Genomic DNA, 22,225 nt, shown 5'->3' on the forward strand with positions numbered 1-22,225 from the left:
TGTTTCTCTATAAGTAAATAATTAAATTTAAAATAAATTTAATAAAAATTAATATAACTAAATCAATATTTTTGTGGGATGAAACCAGTAATGAAGATTGCAGTCCTTATTTCTGTTGTGCTTAAACAACTTAATATGGCTAAGCTGTGATAGTCTATTAATATATAACTAACAAGGCCAATGAAATGAGGTCTTCCTCTTTTATAACTAGAAAATTATAAGAAGTGTCTGGGACAAGGAAATGGGACATTACTTTTGCTATTTCCTTGTCTCATTGTTCCTTGTCCTGGTTCTTGCAAATGTGGTGAAGGATTCCAAAGCTAACTTTGCCACAGGTTCTCACTGACATTTGTAGTGAGTAGGTCAAAGTCATGGATAGATATGGAGAAAAGAATTAAAATTCTGTATTCAATGGTCCTACCCCATGACTTGTAAGTATAATTCTCCAGATTTTCTTCTATTAACTTTGGGGCTCATCAGACATGCATCGATCTTTAGGTGAATGTCTAATATGTCTACTTCATAATTGGCCTTTGTTACTGGACCAGAAGCTATGTGTTTTGTGCTCCATCACCATGGACAAATCATTGAGGAATGCCTTCCTATCAAGTCATATTTACTTTGCTATCTTAGTTATCTTTTCCTTAAGTCATTCTCCCAGGTCTTAGCTTACCTCTCAATTGTGAGTACACAAATTTTAAAATAGCTTCCAAAGTTGATGTTTTCTGTGAAACACAAATGCTTTCTGAAGTTTCATTAAAACACTATAGAATGGTATGACCATGAGTGATAAGGCAATTATGAATAAGGATATATTAAATTGAAAAAAAATAAGAATTAGGAAGTTATCCATGAAAGACAAGAGCATATGTCTTTTTAAAAGCCTTCAAATTTTATCTTAAATACTACCTCCTTGATGAAACCTTCCTCAAATACTCTGGCTCAATGACATATTAGTCCCATTATACACTATGCCAAAAAAAAAAGGCATTTACATTTCTTTTACTTACCATTAAATTTACTTCAACTCAACATTTATTAAGTACCTATTAGTTGCAAGGAACCATATTTGTTTCTCATTGTATCTACTGACTTCTGAAACAAACTGCCTAGGAACTCAAGATAATATATTGTCTCATCTCCCAGAAATCTATCCCTGGAGTAGATACATAGTGGGTTAGTAAAGACTTATTGAATCAAATGGGCAGAAACTAAGGTAGAGGACTGAAAAGAGAGTAATAAAGAGATTAAATTCATGGGCAATTGGAAGAAGTCACTCAAAATAATGGACCTGATGATGAAGAAGAACCTGAGAAAATAAAATTAAAGGGAAGGGCTCTCTTTCCTCATAAACTTTAGGTCTGTATTCTCAAGATGTATATATTTGAATAACTCAGAAGGAGTTTTATCTTGTTCATTCAATATTTCTATCTCTCTCTATTGGATAAGAGGGAAATTTGGATTCAGTATCTTCAGGGAAGGACAAAGAAATATGCTGGAAGAAAACACATTTTAAAAAAAATAACTAAAACTATATTTTCAATGTAGCACCCTTCCCACAAAAGAGGAACAGTTTCCGAGGTGGAAACTAAATAAATATACGTGCTTGGTCTGGACTTGTTCCCAAATTCATACTAACTTTGAGAAAAGTGATAAAATTCTGCCTCTGGGGCAAGAAGAGAATCAGAGACTTAGACCTAGAACACAATAAAGGATTATTAAGACAGAAGTCAGAACAGCATCCCCACTAGATTACTTATGATACATTTTTCTACTATGGGCTGAGCTGCCCATTGTATGGGCATGACTAGGATGTCCAAGAAAAGCCCTAAGAGCTAGTGATACAACAATGAAAACCAAGCCAGACCAGAATCAGACAGTGTCCAGTGGAGTTTCTGAAATGGAAGTCTGCTGGTAAGAGATTCCCTGCTTCTGTCTCCCCATTATAACAAAAGTGCTTTTCTGGGAATGCAAGCCCAGAGCCACGTATCTGTCCTTCTCTCCACTTTGCCTTTACCTACACCCAAATGGAAAGTAGGATGAAGGCAAAACTTTCTTCTAAAAATGTTTCTTCTTACCCTCTCCCAATTATAGCTGCAGAATATGTGGCAATGTTTAGAGTATTCAATTTCTTAATATGTTTGTGACACTATATTAAAAGTCAAAGTTACTTGAATTAGTGCTATTTCTGATTACTTAAATGAGAACAGTGAAATTAAGGAAGGAAGGAGAACAAATTCAAAATGGGAAAAATATTTAAAATAAATAGTTTTTTAAACCCAATTTGGATTTTAACAGTGTAAATTGGCCAGGGGTTCAAATCATATATTTAGATGAGACTAGATAGCATTATAGGAAGAAGTGGAACAATTTTGAGAGCCTCAGCACTCTAAGATGTTCAAGTCAATGATGGTGCAGGTGAAAATTGCACCCCTGCAAAGAGAAAGGGGCATAAATTGCTAGGAGAGAGTTCTTCCCCTACTTAAGATAAGGAATTATTAGCAGCTCACCTTACCTTGTTTTTTGTTTTTTTTGTTTTTGTTTTTGTTTTTTTTGTTTTGTTTTGTTTTGTTGGTTTTTTGGTTTTTTTTTTTTTTAATGGATTATACTATCACAGGTAGCCAAAACAAATCTATTCAGTACTCTTTCCACTCACATGGACTTTGTGCAGAGATAATAGCATATGGCCTCAATTCAGGATTGCCTACACTGTAGACCTGCTCCCAAGTGAAAATTTCTTGGACTGAGAAGTGAAGAGAAAGGTATATGGATAGGCTAAGATTTTTAAGGCCATATAAGTGTATGCACATGCATAAACATGTGTACTACACATATCCAAACATGCATATATAAAAATGTCACACACACACATCCTAGTAGAAACTCAAAGTCCCAGGTTCACTATATGTTTTACAGCTATAAACTATTTTTTTTCAGTTTGTTCACCAGTCTGTCTATAGGAATAATCTCATTCTTTTATTGCTCATCACTCCTTCTCAGTTCCGTAATAATGCAGATTTACTATTTACTAATTTACTAATTACTAATTTACTAATCTGTATTACTAATCTAATAACTAATTTTTACTTGTATCAAGTTAAAATCTGCTTTTAATAATGCTGGAGGACTATAAACTTCTACTCTCTACCTTCTTCTATGTACCAACATTCCCATGCAAAGATAGTGGGAACAAATTGTGGGCAGCCTTGTAGAGAATATTTTTACCTTTATCTTCATGAAGATATCATTGTCAGTAAATGTGTAGGTGTAGTTAGATCTAATCCAGGCTGCTTGGTGCCTTCTGATCCATTTTCTGACACTACTATTATCCTAACAATTTGGGTAACATAGGTGGGTATCTTTTAATACTGACTGAATCTTCCAGCTATGATCTCTGCCTGGTGGTCAATGTTTGTTGTGTAACTGCTGTTTTTTGTTTTTTTTTAATCAAGGTTCATTTCCAAATCAAACAGTTGCTATTGTTACTACTACAATGAAAAAAAATTAGTACAATAAAATGATTGCTTGTCTTCCCAAAATAAGCCAATTTGTAATACCAATATTCTACTTGTATGAATGAGACCTATGGGACAGTATTAATCTTCATAAACTCATAAAAGAATAAAGAGACAACATATGTATAAACAGGTTTTAAGATAAGAAATAAAAAACTATTAAGAACTGGATTAAAGGATATAATAAATTATAGAGAAAAATAGACTTGTCGTGTATCAAATGAGAAAAATAACTAATTAATAGCTTGAGTGCTCCATTGATATCCTAAAAAGCCCTTCAAAACAACGGATGGACACTTTGAGGAAAATTTAAGGGAGGAGATGGACAATAATAGTATGTGATGATCAGGCATGATCAGTTTACACTGGGTGTAAAATCCCAATTAATAAAATTGCATATCTACCTGGGTATTAAAAAATGAGTTATATTCATGTACATACTCACACTCATATAATACTAATAATGATCCATTATAACTTTGTGGTACTTTGTAGTTTCAAATGTCCTTTCCTGACCCTTTTTTTCATCTATTTCTCATAAGACCATAACTAAATATAAATTGACAGTATGAAGCAAAAATAAAGAGTGAAGGTAATTTTGGACAGTCCTGATGGGAAAGCAGTTTAGGAATGACATTGATAAGCTAGAGAGGAAGACAACCAAGATGGGGAAGTACCCTGAATCTATGTTATATGAGAATTGGTTGGAAGAACTAGGGATATTCAATTAATCTATAAAGAGGAAAAGGGGATGATGGTTGTCTTCAATTATTTGTCACATGGAACAGAGGTTACATAGAACAGAGGGCAGAGCCAGGATCACTGTATTGCCAAGAGGTATATTTAGGCTGTGTGTGTGTGTGTGTGTGTGTGTGTGTGTGTGTGTGTGTGTGTGTGTTTTGAGAGAGAAGAAAGCAGGGATCTATCAGATTTTTTAAAAAGAAAAGAAAAATGATCAGGAGTCTCCAAAAGTAGACTGTCTTGATAGGATTTCCTTTATTGGAGGTCTCAGAGCAGAAACTATATGAGCATTTATTTTGTTTGTTTGTTATACTGAGGCTTCCTTTTAGTATATGGATTGGTCACTGAGCCTTTTTTCCAACTTAAATTCTGTGTGAATGGTTGGGGAGAAATTTATTTCCCTATTTGATAACTCAGAAAATGAGCATCTTACCCAAAGTGACATAGCAAACCAGTGATGGAGCTGGTAGGTAAGATTTTTTTTAAAAAAGAAAAGAAAAAGGGACTTCGTATTAATTAGGACTCTCCAAAAGTAGAATGGACTGTTTTGGTAGAATTCCCCTCACTGTAGATCTCAAAGCAGCTCCCATATGAGCATTTGTTTTGTTTGTTATACTGAGGCTTTCTTTTAGTATATACTAAAGCCACTTTTTCAATTCATTTTCTATGAAAATGATTGGGGAGAGATTAATTTCCCTATCTGACAACTTGAAAAATGAGCATCTTATCCAAAGTGACACAGCAAACTAGTGGTAGAGCTGGGATTAGAACTCATGCCTTCTGATTTCAAGTGCAGTATCTAACAAACTCTTTTTTACAGAAATATACAGTCTTAAAAAACCCACATCTATATGCATATGCACACACCATACATGCACACTCACATACATACATACAGAGGGTGGGGAAGGGAAGGCAATTACCATTTATTAAGTGACTATTATGTGCTAGGCACTTTGTTAAGCACTTTACAAAGATTTTCATTTGATCCTCATAACAACCCTGTGAAGTAAGTACTTTCATTTTATATTTGAGAAAACTGATGCAGACAGAAGTTAAGTTACTTGCTCAGAATCAAGACAATGTCTGAGGCTGAATTTGAATTCAGGATACTGACTTCTTAGGCTGATGCTCTACCTACTGAGCTATCTAGAATACACTTGGGCAAACAGGTATAGCTACCCAACAACACTTTCAAATTTTTTAAACTATTTTTTGAAGAGTAACATAATTAAGATAACTTTGAAAATTGGTGGCTGTGTGTGGGTTATATGCCATGTGAATGTGTGTTTATTAAAGAGTCTATATTTTTCTGTGAATAAGAGTCAGATATTTCACTTGAAGTCAGGAGGCATCAGTTCTAATTCAAGCAACCACTAGAGGGAGACAAAGTCTGATTCTAAAAAAACTAAAAAAACAAAAAAACAAAACAAAACAAAAAGGAAAAAAAAAATTAATTTTCCTGCCCAGGATTTTCCCACACTGTCTATTGCCTGCTGGTCCCTAATGACTAATAAAGCCCTAAATCATCCTATAAGATAGATAAAAATACTCATAGTTTCTGTAGATAGACTCAAACACCAAAGAAAGTAGTGGGTTTGTGAACAGCCATGATTAGGATGGGACCCAGGACAGCCAATATTTCAGACAGTGACTGACCTGTAGGAATGAGCTGGCACATATTATGGTACAGATATGAGGTGGTATATACTCATCCCTTAAAGACCTATCAGAGCTTGAATTATGTATATGAAACGACCTGACAGATCCTCTTATGGACTTTTTATCCCCAAATCCAATGACCAATGGGTCTTGACCACTGACACCCTGTCCACACCCAGGGGTGATACTGACCAGAGAAGGCAATGACGAAGATCCCACCCACGGCTGCATCGCTGTGGAATTTGAGCAGGACCTGGTTGGATGAGCTCTGGGCTATTTTCTTGGCCGAGCTGCGTGTGAAGACTCCCAACTGGGGAGCTGTCTGCTGGGGCCCATCCCTGTCAGCCAGAAAGAAGGCTGTCAGTGTGATGTCAAGTTTATAATGGCTGGCCCCGTCGGTGCCTCCCAAGAGAGATCTGGTGATAGTTTAAATTCTTTTCTCACTAAACAACATCATTCCCCAAAGTGACTCATGGTGAATTTAGAAAATCCAGTTTCATGAATTTCTTTGTGGCACAAAATTAATTTCCTATGTCTGGTTAGGAGAATTCCAGTCTAATCTACATTCATGTGAGCATTCTCTCTCTTCTTCATTAATATCTCTCTGTCACTTCCTTTGGCATCACGATCAAAACAGTTTCTCTAAGAAGCTTTTTCTGATTGACCTTATCCCACACAGATTACACCTTGATACTTTATTTTATAGTATTATTTTTTGTTATTCATAAGGATTAGGAGAATGTCATTAATGTCTTCCCATTTCCCTGACATCCTGAAAGGTAAAAATATCCTACCCTCTCATCACACTTTAGGTCTCCCTGCTGGGAGAGAAAACTCAGTTTCCTAGTGGAATGAAAAGAATACTGGGTAAAGGCAGAATTAGGAAGAAATCCCACTTTTGTTGCTTAGTACTTGAGTGGCCTATGGCAAGACACAATGTGACTGTGTTTCAATTTCCTTGCTTATCTAAAGAGGGACTAAACCTGATGATTTCTGGGATTCTTTCCAGGTCTAGTTTTTGCTATTCTTCTCTACTCCTAAGAGCCCACTTCGTTGATTAGAAAGTCAGATAAACAAAAAGTAAATCCTTCCACAGGAAACTCAATGAACCCCCAAATGGATGTCTCAGGTCCCATTCACTGCTATTTTCAGTGCATGGGCTCTAGGGAGGACAGCAGGGACTACCTGGATTCCTGAATCAGTTAGGATTTTGGGGGGTTTTTAAATTTGTTTTTTGAGGGAAAGAGAGGACAGCTACTCTATTAGGTCCCTGTCCAGGAGACAATTCCATACTCTTCCAAACCCATTCAACCAGCACCCTTGAAATAACTTATAGTTGCAGTATTTTCTTTGCTAATAGAGACAGCTCATCTAGCAATCATTAATTTGACTTGGGATACATACACTGAAGAGTCTGTGTGGGTTTGTGTAGATGGGTGAGAGGGGACTAGCTAAGTAATCAGACCAAAAAAATATTCTCAAATTATTAGTAAAATGATCTTGTAGACCCTAGCCATCCTGTATATGGATTAGGGAAAGCTGAGCTTGAAGGGAATGCTTTGCATAGATAGATAACACCCCAAGCAGATAGATATAGGACTGCTAATAGGAACTTTCCTCCCCACATTTAAAACTCCTTACCAGATAGTGATGAAGTCATTGTCCGGCTCCATTTGCAGCAGGCTGAAGTTGAAGTGTATACCATGGCCAGGGGACACAGTGAAGAGCCAAGTGCAATCCTGAGAGTTGGGATATGGGTTAGGGAAACCAGGGGAGTAGACAGTGCCATTGTATAAGGTGATGTTCCCTCCGCAGGGGACTGTCAGAGTAGGAAACAAACAGAAAGAACTACATTTAGAGAGTTCCATCAACCTGGAGGACTCAGGAAGCCTTCCATGCGCCTGTCCAACTATCATTTCCCCCAATGCAACTAGCTGTTGCTTAAAGAGCTCATCTGATAGTGAGGAAAAGGGGATGGGAAAAAAGATCCTGGACAGGGATTCTTCTAATAGGCCCCATCCAGGCCAGATCCCTCACTGTCCCAGTACAGCCCATGCTCATTCCTTCATTCATGCTGCCCCTCCCACCTGGAATGAGAGGCAGGAAGCATGCTAACACAAGAGTGCTGGCCTTGGAATCAGAAGCCTGGGGTTTGATTCCCAGCCCCACCACTTACTAGCTGTGTGAACTTGAGCAAGTCATCCCAACTCTCTGAGCCTCAGTTTGCTCATCTGTAAAAAATGAGGATAATAATACCTGCCCTATCTTTCTTACAGAGTTGTAAAGATAATGTTTGGTAAATTGCAGACTACTAAATAAATGTGAACTATTTTAATCTACATCTATCAAATCTTACCTGTCCTTTAAGAACCAGTACAAGTCCTACAGAGGAAAGTCTTTGCTGACCAAACAACCTCACAGAGATCTTACTTGTTGCTGGATCTTTCCTAGAACATGAGGCACTCTACATATTGCTAGGAATCACTTTGAGTTAGGAGTCTCTCCTCAGCTTTACTGTGAGCTTCCCTGAGAATATGAATGGCAGAGGAGAAAAAATCTTATAGATCATTTCATCTAACTCACATCTGTCTGAAAAGGAAAGCCCAAAACAACTACACAAAGTCTTCAGCTAGCTTTAGCCTTAAGCCTTCTGAGGGCACCACTTGCTGAAGGAACCCTTTTTACTTCTGATAATCTCTAAACTTAAGGAAAATTTCACCTAAATTAAGCTGAAATCTGTTTCTTTAAAGTTCTACCCACTGCTCCTAGGTCTACTCTTGAAAGCTAAATCTAATCCCTGTTTTGCATAAAAAGCATATTTTATAGTTTGAAGACAACTATTACACCTTCTCTAAATTGTCAGCCTCTCAGGCTAACCCATCCTTTTATTTCATAGTTCTAATTTGCAAATGTTAATTCTAAAATAAATTCAAAACTAAAGACAATATTTTGGATGTGATATAATGAGGAAATAGCCAAACAGGACCACTATTTCCCTTGTTTTAAACATTAAATTTCTATATTAATATAGCTGAAGATCATTTATTGGCTGACATGGCAACTGAATCTGTTATTTTGGTAAATCCTTTGATCTTTCTTGGAGGAAATGATTTTCAGCCACATTCCCTTCATATTTGTGTGGAAGATTCAGACTTCAATGGGTAACCTTCTTATAGTTTAAAAGGATCCAATGGCTGAGTTTACCAGAAAAGCAGATTTTAACTTGATACAAGTAAAAAATTAGTTATAGCTGTCAAAAATGGAATGGGAGAAAGCTGTTTTTTGTTACTAGAATTCTTTAAAAGAAAGATAAAAATTACTTGGGAATGCTGAAGAGAAAGCTCAGCAAAAGCTCAGGAAAAGATGACTTCTGAAGACCTTTGCATTTCTCAGATTCAATCTCTAGTTTGCAGTTAAGAAAATGAAGGCTCAGAGATTAAATGGAAGGTCCACAGTCACAGCTAGTAAGTGGCAGAGCCCAGGTTCAAAGCCCATCTTTTGTATCCAAATACTGCATTCTTTCTACTCCCACTAAAAAAGGGAATGTCTCAGTTTGCACTATAATCATGTGCATTCAGCTGTTTTGTAAAATCTATTTTAAAAATATGCAATTTCTTAAATTTTCAATGTGTATATTCTCCACGGCTCATTAGAACAGAGCTTCCCATAGGGTGGAGGTACAACTCTACATTTATACTTGGAGATTCTGTACAGGGTACTCCTACTGTGCCACTGTCCACAGTGTCACCTAACAGTACCTACAACTGTTCTCCCCTTAAAACTGGACACCTACATCAGCCTCTGTGATACTATGAAGCAGTCAATCTCTATGAAATCTCAGTTTCTTACTAGATCCCAACCACTGCCATTCACTGCCTCACCCTGAATGAAAGATAAGTTGGCCAGAAATATTAACTCTGTGATGAAGTTGAGCCTGAGTTCCAAGATCATCAATGGCATACTGCTTATAAGAAATGATTATTTTTTCTTAGTCCTATTAACTTTACCCTCTTCTTCTCATGTTCGCTCAGCCCCAAAATCTAATCATTTGTCAAATTTTTGTCATTTCTACCTCCATAATATCTCCCATTCCTTCTCTTTCTCTTTCCTTACATGATTGTCAGCCTAGTTTAGGACCATATCATCTCTTACCTGCACTACATTCCAATAGACTTTAATGCTCTTCCTTTCTTTAGCTTCTACATCAATCGCTCACCATCCAACCATGAAGTTTTTAGATACTGTCCTAAATCACAGTTCTGAGCATTTCACTATCCTACTTTAAAAAAAAAGTCTTCAGTGGCTCCTCAAATCTTTTAGGATCAAATCTAAACTCTTCTCTTTGACTTTTAAAATTCCTCACAACTTGACCCTAAATTATCTTTCCAACTTTAATTTCCTTGTTATATTCTGCAGTGTCACCAGACTAGTCTTCTAACATAAAATATTTCTCTTCCCATTTCTTTGCCTTTGCACTGACTATCCCATATCTAAAATGTACTCCTCATCACTCTGCTGCTTAGAATTTCCTGATTCTTCTTCCCTCAGCTGCTTTTCCCCTCAAAATTAACTGATATTTAGAACAGATTTTGTATATTTATGTGTGGATGGCTATAAGTATATGTATTTGTACATTGATACATATATGTATATAACTATATTTTACATATAGACATGTATTTTTATTTTGAACTATTTTATATACAGTTTATATATGTGTGCATTAATATAAATATATAGACTCATATATACATATTATATTTATGCAAAAATACACACACATTTTCTCCTCACATAAAATGTACACTCCTTGTAATAGACAATAACAGTTTCATTTTTGTCTTTATATCTTCAACAGGAAATTAATAAATGTTCGTTGATGGAATGAACTTTCATCACCTTTGAGCAATTTGTCAGCATGACTTCAAACCTACCAGATATATCCTGAAGAATAGATACACAGAGGATACACTTTGCTAGCTACCCTTTGGGGATAAAATTCCATTTAATCCAATCAGATTTGATTGATCAGATATTTATCAAGTGCCAAAAACAAAAAACAAAACAGCTCAGATGTAAAGGAAAGGGAACAAAATATCCTGAGGAAGTAAACACAACATTGTTTCAAGAAGGGAGGAGTGCTACTAACTTGGACCATGTCCAAGAGGACCATGTAAGAGGCTGGGCTTTGAAAGAAGTGAGGGGCTCCATTTGAGGACATTTTAGACATGGGGAACCATTCGAGCACAAGCATATAGGAATGGGCTAAAGGAATATCTTAATAGGTCAGTTTTACCTAGATGAAAAGTGTATTATAGGGAGTAGTAAGGGAATAAAAAGATAGGTTGAAACTAGGTTGAGGATTTTGTATTTTACCTTAAAAACTATTGACATTTTTTTAACTATGGAGGTAATAAATTCAGATTTGTGTTTTATGAATGGTAACTTGGCAGCAACTTTATGGAGGAAAGACTGGAAGGGAAAGTGTTGAGACAAAAGGAAATCTAGTAGGATGTTATTGCAACAATTTAAGGAAGATAAAAGGAGGGTCTTAACTGAAGTAGAGCTATGTAAATGAAGAAAAGAAGATGCATGTGGGAAATTTTGTGAGAATATGGTCAACTATACTTTGCAAGTGATTAGATTTTGAGCTTAAGAAAAAGGGAAGAGTCGAGGATAACTCTAAGATTGTGAAACTGAATGGCTATATTCTCTAATAGAATGTACAGATATACACAACACGAAGGGAACGACAACTGCAGGACAAGACCCCTGTAACCACATTTCCACTGCTAGGAAGATCCTACATTGCTTCTTTTTTTTTTTCTCCCTTCTTATATTTACTCTCTCTGACAAAGGAATTATAGCTCATGTAAGGGAACTAACACTAGAACTATCACTTATGTGTTAAATATATTAGTACATTGCAACTGGTACCAAAAAGGAAGCACTGTTACCATTCCTGGTACTGAAGCCATATTTGCTTCCTTCTATTCCTGTGTTTCAGCTCTTTGGCTTTCTCCATTTTACAAATAGCACCATACCTTCACACCTGGGCAGAGGATGATCCCAGTTTCGATTAGTGCCATGTAGGCAAGTAAGCACTGGATGGCCAATCAATTGATATCCTGGTAGGCATTCAAAGGTCACTGACTGTCCAACATTGTATCCAGCTCCTCTCACAATGCCATTGGCAAAGGGTTCTGGGTCTGGGCACTCTTGGAGCTCGTAGGCTGGAAATGAAAAGGAAAATATGTTAAATTACTTCTGCTGGACTGTATCTTTTAGATTTACATCCATATAAAAGTTGAAGTATTTTTTTTCTGATACACCATACTATCCACAGAATGATTTCACTAGGCTTCTAATCTAAGGTGAGGAAGAAACCTCAATGGCTATCTTATTTAACCCATATCTGAAAAATAATCTTCAGAAGAACATACTTTAAAAGTGGTCATCTAATAAATTCTGATGGACATGGCCCTCTTCAAAAATGAGATGAACCAAATCCGTTCCAAAAGAGCTACACCCAGCAAAAGAACTATTTTTGTCTGCCTGCATTCTTGATTTCCTTCACAGGCTAATTGTATACTATTTCAAAGTCCGATTCTTTTTGTACAGCAAAATAACTGTTTGGACATGTATGTATGTATATAATGTGTATATATAAATATATACACAAACACACACACATATATATATATGTATATATATATATATATATATATATACATATTGCATTTAACTTATACTTTAACATATGTAACATGTATTGGTCAATCTGCCATCTGGGGGAAGGGTTGGGGGGAAGAAAGGGAAAAGTTGGAACAAAAGGTTTTGCAGTTGTCAATGCTGAAAAATTACCCATACATATATCTTGTAAATAAAAAGCTATAATAAAAAAAAGTGGTCATCTAATCCTTGTTTGAATACTCCCAATGAGAGGAAAACAAACTGCTTCCCATTCCACTTCTAGAAGACAAAATTATTTCAAGTTGTTTTGTTTTTTTCTTCCTCACATCAGACCCAAACTTCCCTTTGTACTTTCTAGTCAAATTAGAAAAATCTAATCCCTTTTTAGAATTTTCTAAAAAAAAAAAAAAAACAAACAAAACAAAACAAACAAAAAAACCCCCAGAAGCCCAGAATAAGAGAAAATTAAAATCTCTTGGTTTGGAGATATTGAAAACCTGTAATGAAGAGTTCCTATTTTAGGCTGTATTAGAGGGACCATGAGTGTGAGAAGAGAGATGGAAGACCTTTGATATCTATTCTAATATATTGTAAAGTTGTATCTCTATGCTCCTATTTTGGATGAATAGTTCTTGAGTCAAAACTATTATAGTTGCTAGGAATTTCTTTTAGATGCTTAGAATAATCAAACTGTTTTGCCAATCCTTTATGGAGAAAAAAGTAACTAATCAATGAGTCTAATCCCTGTAGAGTTGATAATAGGCTGCCTCAGAGGAAGTTCACTATGGTTTCAGAATACTTTTCATTTCTTTTCTGGATTTTCTTTACTAACTTCATGGATAAACATCAGGGATCAGTACTTCCTCACTGGTCCACACCTAATTCCCTAGAATAAGCTAAATGAATCACGATTTTCATTCTTCCCCTTGCACAACCATCCCATTGAGAAGAACAAAGTATCTCAAAGTCAAAGTCAAACATAGAGTAATAAACACTTGTTATCCCTTTCCAAGAACAAGAAAATTCAATTTCGTCAAGTTATTGACATGCTTTGTTATTAAGACTGTATTCTTGTTCCTTTGGAATAATTTGATTTATCCTTTAAAGCCCAATTCTAAATGCTTCCTCTTCTAGTAATCCTCCCCTGATTCCTTCAATTAGTAATAATCTTTTCCCCTCTAGAACCATCATAGTCCTTTAATGGACAAAATGTTATTTTGTATTATAGTTGCATGTATTATTTGAAGGCGATAGAATTTTAGTCAACTCAACTTTAACTTCCATGATGGCAGGGATTATGCCTCCTTCAACTCTATACCTTTCCCAGTGCTTGACATGATACTTTGCACATAGCACAACAAAAATAATATCTGCTGAACTCAAGATAACTGAACTAAAATCAAAGAAGTGGAAATTACAGGGAAACAGATTTTGTTCAATATAAGTGAAAATGTCCTAAATATCAAAGCTATTAAAAAATGTGATATCATTTATCAATTGTTAATACTTTTAGAAGATCATAGGTTTAGAGCTTGAAGGTATCTTAGAGGTAATCTAGTCCAAATCTCTCATTTTAAAAATGAATAAACTGAGGCCTGAAGAGGGGGAAGAAGTTGCCCAAGTGGCAAATATAGGACTTGAGCCTAGGTAGAGTAACTCTAAATCAACATTTTTCTATCTATATTACACTGTCTCCCAGAGGAGACAAGTAAAGGAGTGGAAACCATTGTTGGAATGTCATAGAGAAGATAAATAGTTCACTTCCCAAGACCTATTTTTCTACTCTACCTCAGTCACACACAAGATTGGGCACACATACCCTTCATCTTGCCATCACCTACAAATGTACCACCTCTAGTTTCAAAAAATTTAGAATATTCCCATCTGACCAAAAGCCCATTGACTTTTCCCTCCTCCCTCTGACATCCATTAAAAATTCTAGTCTTACAACATAGCATTTTTATTTCTTTTGTTATTGTTTGCTTGAATTTTATTTTCTTTCTAATTTTTTCCTTTTTTGATCTAATCCTTCTTATGCAGCAAGATAATTGTATAAATAAGTATACCTATATTAAAAATAAAAATTCTACTCTTTGTCCACAACATGATCTCCAATCCTTTGATTCAATTCTCTCCATTCTCAGATAGCCATCTCCCTTGCACTAATCCTTTTTTTCCTCTTCTCCCCATTCTGATGCTTTGGTGAATGAATTCAACTCTACATTGTTCTTCTCTCTTGAATCCTTAGCTCCCTTATCACATGGCTGATTATATCTGGCCAACACTCAGTCTTGGATCACTCCCATCATTTGCGACCTTTACTACTATGCATATGCTGCTGAGGAAAAGTGAAGAACACAACTGTTCTGACTGGGTCCATTAGAAACTTATATGACACAACCTCAACTTCACCCTCAGTGTTGCTAGCAATCCTATTATGCCATCCTTATTAGTTCTTTCCACAACATTTCCTCCAAACCTTAGCATCTCTTCTTAAATCTCCCATAACTTCTTCTTCCCTCATTCTCTAAACTAAGAACATTTCCACATATATTACAGAAAAAAATAAGATTATTTGCTGTGAATTTCCTCTTTTTTTCTCTTCATTTCCTATCGCATGATATGATATCCACATCAAATTCTGCCACTCTCTCTCCCTTACCCCCATGTCACACGATAAAGTGACTTTACTTCCCACCAAGGCTCTCCCTTCTACTTGCTCAAATTATCCCATTTTCAACTGGATTCAAATTGGATTCAACTATCCAACGGATTGCTTTCTCTTTCATGCCTGCTCTTTCACTTACTTTCAATATCTCCTTGTTTATTTATTTTTCTTTTTTTGTTTATTAACTCATTTCCAATGGTTTACAAACATGCCAATTATCTCCCCCATCCTAAAATAAAACTTTCCCTTAGTCTTTCTATCCCCAATAATTATCATCCTATATCTCTTCTGCCCTTTGTAGCTAAACTCTTTGAAAAGGAGTAAATAATCTAGAGTAAACTCTTCCACTTTCTTTCCTCTCATTCTCTCTTTAACCCTTTATAATCTGGTTCCTGATCTTTTCATTCCATGGAAATGCCTCTTTCCAAGGTCACTAATGATTTCTAAGTGGCCAAATCAAATGGTATTTCTCAATCCTTATTCTCATTAACATTTCTGCAGTCTTTAACACTGTTGATCACTTCCTCAACAGCCTCTTCTCTCTAAATTTCTGAAACATAACTCTCTCCTGATTTCTCTCCTACCTATATGAATGGTCCTATTCTGTATCTATATCTGTATATTATCCTCCAGATCACACTCTCTAAACTGTAGATCTTCCTCAGGGTTCTGACCTATTCTCTGTTCTCCCTCTATCCTACTTCATTTGATGATCCCATCAGCTCCCATGGATTGAAATACCATCTTTATGCTGGTAACTCTCAAATCAGGCAATGCCATTTTCTCCATCCTTCAGGCTTGCAAACTAGGAATTATCTGGGATTCCTTTCTCTATCTGAACTATTATAATAGCTTTTTGGAGAATCTGCTTGCCTCAAGTCTCTCCCCATTCTAATCCACCCATCATTTAGTCATTAAAGTAATTTTCAGAAAGTAGAGGCCTGCTCCTATCATCTCATGCCACTTTAAAAAACTCCAGTGGCTCCCTATTGCCTCTAGGATCAAATAAAAAATGCTCTGTTGGGCCTTCAACACCATCCCCTTCCTACTTTTTAGCTTTCTTATAACTAACTCCCCCCTCCCCACAGGTACTCTTCAAACCATGGATACGGCCCTGAGTGTTCCACAAGTAAGATACTCCATCTCTCAAGTCCAGTCATTTTCATTAATTACCTCCCATGCCTGGATTGTTCTCCCTTCTACCCTCTGAGTACTGACTTCTTTGACTCCCTTTTAAATTTCACCTAAAATGCCTTCTTTCACTGGAAGTCTTCCCGATCCCTTCTTGATTTCACTACCTAACATCTATTTTTCTATTTATCCTGTATATAGTTTCTATTTATCCTGTATTTAATTTATTTTACTCACACATATATGCATGTATATAGATGCACGTATACACACGCACACACATATACATAAATACGTAGCCTGTTTTGTTATCGTTTTTATCAACACTTAGCACAGTACCTGGCACATAGTACATACTTAATAAATGTTTATTGATTGTTTGGACTAATTGATTTCTGAGGTCCCTTTTAACTCTGTTTGTCTGTAGCTGTGATATTATTTAATCTTAAAATCACCTCCAAATAATAAAAAACTGGATAATCCTAAACTTGATCATGTGACCAACAAAAGCTAAATTAAGGTTCCATATATTCAAAACTATTTAATTCTAACCTTTTGAGAGCCCAAGGTCAATGAGCTTGGGAGAGGATGGATAAGATTGTAGAGAAAAATATTTCCTAACTCCCTACTATTTATCTCCTGACTCCATGTTTTTTTTTCCTCTTTGGATAAGGTCTCACAGATAGATTATCCTCGATTCTGTGACACACAAAACCTTTGAGGGTTTCCTAAAAGGTCATTTGGTTAGCCTGGACAGGAAAACCAAAATTTATGCTACATAATGTTGGGGCAAATGCAAAGCCTTCCCTTCTCCAGCAGGCTTAAAGTGTTGTTCTTTCTTCTACCAGACCTGACATTTCCACCTTTAGAGTTTTTTAAGGGATCAATGTGTATTCCCTGTGACTCTCACAATAGTCCTCTATTTGGAAGGCAGGGAGGATATCTATTTCATAGATTATAAAATTGGGGAGGTAAACGGACAATAGCATACCACTGGTAAGTAACAGAACAGGGAATAAAACCAAGTTTTTTTGACTTTTTTTTTCTTTTTCTCCCCAACCCTCCTTGAATCTTTCTCATTCTTATTATTCTCTTCTTCTCTCTGAAATACACTAGACTAGAGTTGGTGGAGGAGAGGAGTGAGAAAAAGGAGGGATAAAGCAAAGAGTGATGGAGAAGAGAGGGAAAATTCATTCTCCTTACCTTGATATTCCAGCTTAAATCCTGGACGGTTCTGTGAGTGATCACTGTGAAAATAGACTGTTGTCTCATGAGATGTTGAGAGCAGGGAGCCTGGCAAGTCGTTTCCGCTGAACTTTCCAATCACATGACTGGTTTCATAGGGGCCATTTCTAATTTCAATGAAGTCATGATTGGGCTCAGTGGAGAAGTTCAAGAACTGTATATGAGCTCCTAAAAAAAGGAATCATCAATAGATAGGCTCATAGGCTCTATAGTCATTATTCAAAATTCTATTCCAACCCATCTAATTTTTGTTACCTATTCCTGTTTAAGCCAAATGTCAGGACTCACAGTAAGTGTCATATCAATTGATTAAACATCTAGATACTCCCATTCTCAAGCATCCTGACATTTGCTATTCACATTTATGCTCTAGATTTCTTGCCTTCTCTCCAGACACTTTTCCTGTTCCATCTGATGCTTATTTGCCTATTATATTTGTCTGTGATAATCATCAAACCCCTCTGTATTGATATTAACTGTATTGGGCAACAGGGAACCAATGAGCTCAAACATTCTAGCCATCATTTCCAGCAATAGATGCCTAACTGTGGAGGTACCCTACTCTGTATCCCTCATTCATATAGAACCAGGTTCACATGAAACAGTCTACAAGTTCCCATAATAGAAGGACCTGAACTAGTCATTTATTCCCTCAAGGCATTCCCAAAAGCCCTGATAAATTTATAGCAGATATCTAGTGCCCTTCACTCCTACTAAAGAGTCTGAACCTAAGCAAATATCCAATATTCTGATATTGTGGACATATCCAATATACTGATTATACCATTCTTATATAGAGAAATAATATTCTCTAAGCTTATTTATTTTTTGCTTCTATATACTTAATTCTGCTCTCATTAATCAACCAAAGAATCCAGGGCTGATTTTAAACTATACCTACACCAGTGTATGAAAAGGACCATCAGAGAAGCAGCCTGAAGCTTTTCTTATACGCATGAGGTGCTAATTACTCACACTGTGTGAAGTACAAGCCCTCTTCAATTCAGCATAATGCTGTTATACACAAAACTCTTATCAGCAGGTAATGTTCAATCTATTCAAAATAATTCGACAAATATTTATTAAGTAAGTGTTGGCTTTACTAGGAGAATGAATAGAAAGGAAGACAAGGACAAATGATCTGACTTTTGGTAAGTATGGAGAGTAGGAAGTAGGAAGACACTTTTAAAGTGCTTTATTGATACCTTTTACTTTTAAATCAGCTCATTTCTGACAAAACCCCTTATAATACAGAAACAATTAAACAAAGTCAGTTAGAGAGAGGGTGGGGGAAGGAGAGGGAGAGGGAGATCGAGAGAGGAGAGAGAGAGAGAGAGAGAGAGAGAGAGAGAGAGAGAGAGAGAGAGAGAGAGAGAGAGAGAGAGAGAGAGAGAGAGAGAGAGAGATTAACTTCAAATATATATAGTTCTTAAGTTGTTCTCTGGGACCATGATGGTTGTTTACAATTAAATTATGTTTAGCCTCCTTTCATTTTTCATTTGTTTATATTACTGCAGTCATTTGTGCAAATTATTTTCTTGTTTATGCTTATTGCACTCTGAATCAATTCACATGAATCTTTCAAGGCTTCTCTGAATTCTTATTCATGGTTTCTTGGAGCACAATTCCCATGACATTCAGATGTCATAATTTTTCAAAAACAAATATTTTGTTCCAAAAAAAAGTTAAATGCTGATGAGATAATTTTGGTACATATACCAACTTTTCTTTCTGTCTTTTATCTCATTGAGATATAAACCTAGTAGTAGTATTGTTGGATCAAAAAGTATAAACATTATGGTGACTTTTCTGCCATAATTCCAAACTGTTTTCTACATTGATTATATCAATGCATAGTTCTAACAATGTTTTATTATGTTTGATTTTCCATCTGAGAATTTCCATCTTTTTAACACCTTATACATAATTTTGCAATGGTCTCCATTAAGTGTAAAATGTTCTGCCATTGTCAAGTAATTGTTATCTATGCTCAAAGTTCAGGCTGGCCTTCCTTCTAGATAAGGGGCCTCAAGGTACACCTTTCTATTCTCCAAGTTATTGAGGACAATTAATCATAAAATTACACATAACCAAACAATTTTACAATTACAGGCCATCTAACTCCAAAGGGAATCTTTATTGGCATATCAGAAAAGTGACAATACAAGCTCTTATTGAGGACCTCCAATGAGGATGAAGCCACTACATATAGAAACAGCCAATTCCTTGTGACCAAAGGAGAACTAGAGATCATTATTGATCACAAAATAGGAGATTTTGATTACATCAAATTAAAAAGCTTTTGTACAAACAAAACTAATGCAAACAAAATTAGAAGGGAAGTAACAAATTGGGAAAACATTTTTACAGTTAAAAGGTTCTGATAAAGGCCTCATCTCCAAAATATACAGAGAATTGACACTAATTTATAAGAAATCAAGCCATTCTCCAACTGATAAATGGTCAAAGGATACGAACAGACAATTTTCAAATGATGAAATTGAAACTATTTTCACTCATATGAAAGAATATTCCAAATCACTATTGTCCAGAGAAATTAAAATTAAGACAACTCTGAGATACCACTACACACCTGTCAGATTGGCTAAGATGACAGGAACAAATAATGATGAATGTTGGAGGAGATGTGGGAAAACTGGGACACTGATGTATTGTTGGTGGAGTTGTGAAAAAATCCAACTATTCTGGAGAGCAATCTGGAATTATGCCCAAAAAGTTATCAAAATGTGCATACCCTTTGATACAGCAGTGCTACTACTGGGCTTATATCCCAAGGAAACATTAAAGAAGGGAAAGGGACCTGTATGTGCCAAAATGTTTGTGGCAGCCCTTTTTTGTAGTGGCTAGAAACTGGAAAATGAGTGGATGCCCATCAATTGGAGAATGGTTGGGTAAATTATGGTAGATGAATGTTATGGAATATTATTGTTCTGTAAGAAATGACCAGCAAGATGAATACAGAGAGGTCTGGAGAAACTTACATAAACTGATGCTGAGTGAAACGAGCAGAACTAGGGGATCATTATACACTTCAACAATGATACTGTATGAGGATGTATTCTGATGGAAGTGGATATCTTCAACATAGAGAATAGATCAATATGGACAGAATCAGCTACACCCAGAGAAGAAACACTGGGTAATGAGTGTAAACTGTTAGCATTTTTTGTTTTTCTCTCCAGCTTATTTTTACCTTCTGAATCCAATTTTTCCTTTGCAACAACAACAAAATTCGGTTCTGCACATATATATTGTATTTAGGATATACTATAACATATTTAATATGTATGGGAAAGCCTGCCATCTAGGGGAGGAGGTGGAGAGAAGGAGGAGAAAATTCGGAACAGAAGGGAGTACAAGGGATAATGTTGTAAAAAATTACCTATGCATATGCATAGTCAAAAATGTTATAATTATAAAACTAATAAAAAAAAAAAGAAACAGCCAATTCAATTTGCGGAATTGTTAGAAAAATTTCCTCTCATAATAAAATTAATTTCTCTTTTTTTCAACCTTCATGTATCACTCTAAGTTCAGCTTTCTGTATCTAATTAGAAAAGTCTTATTTTTTTTCCTTATGACAGTTCTTCAAATACTTGAACTTAACTCTCATGTCTTCTTCCTTCCATTTTCCCTTCTCAGACTTCTTTACACTAATCATGCTTTTGCATTCTTGTGAAAACTAACCAGCTAATCAATGTTGTTCATAAATAGTGGTGCCCCAAACTAAAAACAATTCTCCAGATGTGAGATAACAAGAGTATAATACAAGGAAATTATCTCTTCATCATACCTTTCCTAATATAGCCTAAATTGAAAAATCTGGCTAAAGATAGGTCTAGATTAAGTTCTCATACCAGGAGGAAGATATCTTTTGATTCTCTAGATAGGGAAGAGATTGCTCCCAGGAAGGCACAGAATGGATCACAGAAGATATGATTTTGATTATATGAGTGTGTTTCCACAAAAAAAAAATAATAAAATTAAAAGTAGAAGGAAAAATTTAATTGGGAAAAAAATCCCTGGAACAAATTTCTCTGATGAAAGTCTGATAACCAAGGAGAATATATTCAAAGATATTGAAATGGAGCCACTGTCATATATATATATATATATATATATATATATATATATATATATATATATATATATATATATATATTTATTTATTTATTTATTACAAATATTATCTTATTTGAATCTCACAAAAATCTAAGGAGGTAGATGCTATTATTATTATGATTTTACAGTTAAGAAATGTGAGGCAAAAAAGACTAAGGGACTTGTCTAAAATGGCATAGTTAGTAAGTGACTGAAGCTGGATCTGAACTCAGGAATTTCTAATTCTAGATCTAAGCCTCTGTCATCCTTGTCACCTAGATGACTCTTGATAAATGATCAAAAATATGAATAGGCAATTTTTAAAATTTCAAAGTATCAAGTGCTATATGTAGAAATGCTCCAATAACAACACCTCATACCTATCATATTGTCACAAATTTTGAAAAAAAAAAGTAAAATAACAATTGTTAAAAAGGGCTTCAGAAAG

The 22,225-nt window shown here is 35.6% G+C and overlaps 1 protein-coding gene across 1 annotated transcript in view; it reads right to left on the reverse strand.

Annotated features, from left to right (window-relative positions):
- The window catches only part of CSMD2 (CUB and Sushi multiple domains 2), a 988,708-nt gene that overhangs the window by 94,231 nt on the left and 872,252 nt on the right, over positions 1 to 22,225 (reverse strand). The window contains 4 exon segments of the mRNA XM_074305059.1: positions 6,111 to 6,256; positions 7,560 to 7,737; positions 11,963 to 12,151; positions 17,614 to 17,823. Of these exon segments, the coding sequence (XP_074161160.1) occupies positions 6,111 to 6,256; positions 7,560 to 7,737; positions 11,963 to 12,151; positions 17,614 to 17,823 (723 nt within the window).

The sequence above is a fragment of the Sminthopsis crassicaudata genome, chromosome 3 (assembly GCF_048593235.1).
Source record: "Sminthopsis crassicaudata isolate SCR6 chromosome 3, ASM4859323v1, whole genome shotgun sequence".
In the NCBI taxonomy this organism is placed as follows: domain Eukaryota; kingdom Metazoa; phylum Chordata; class Mammalia; order Dasyuromorphia; family Dasyuridae; genus Sminthopsis; species Sminthopsis crassicaudata.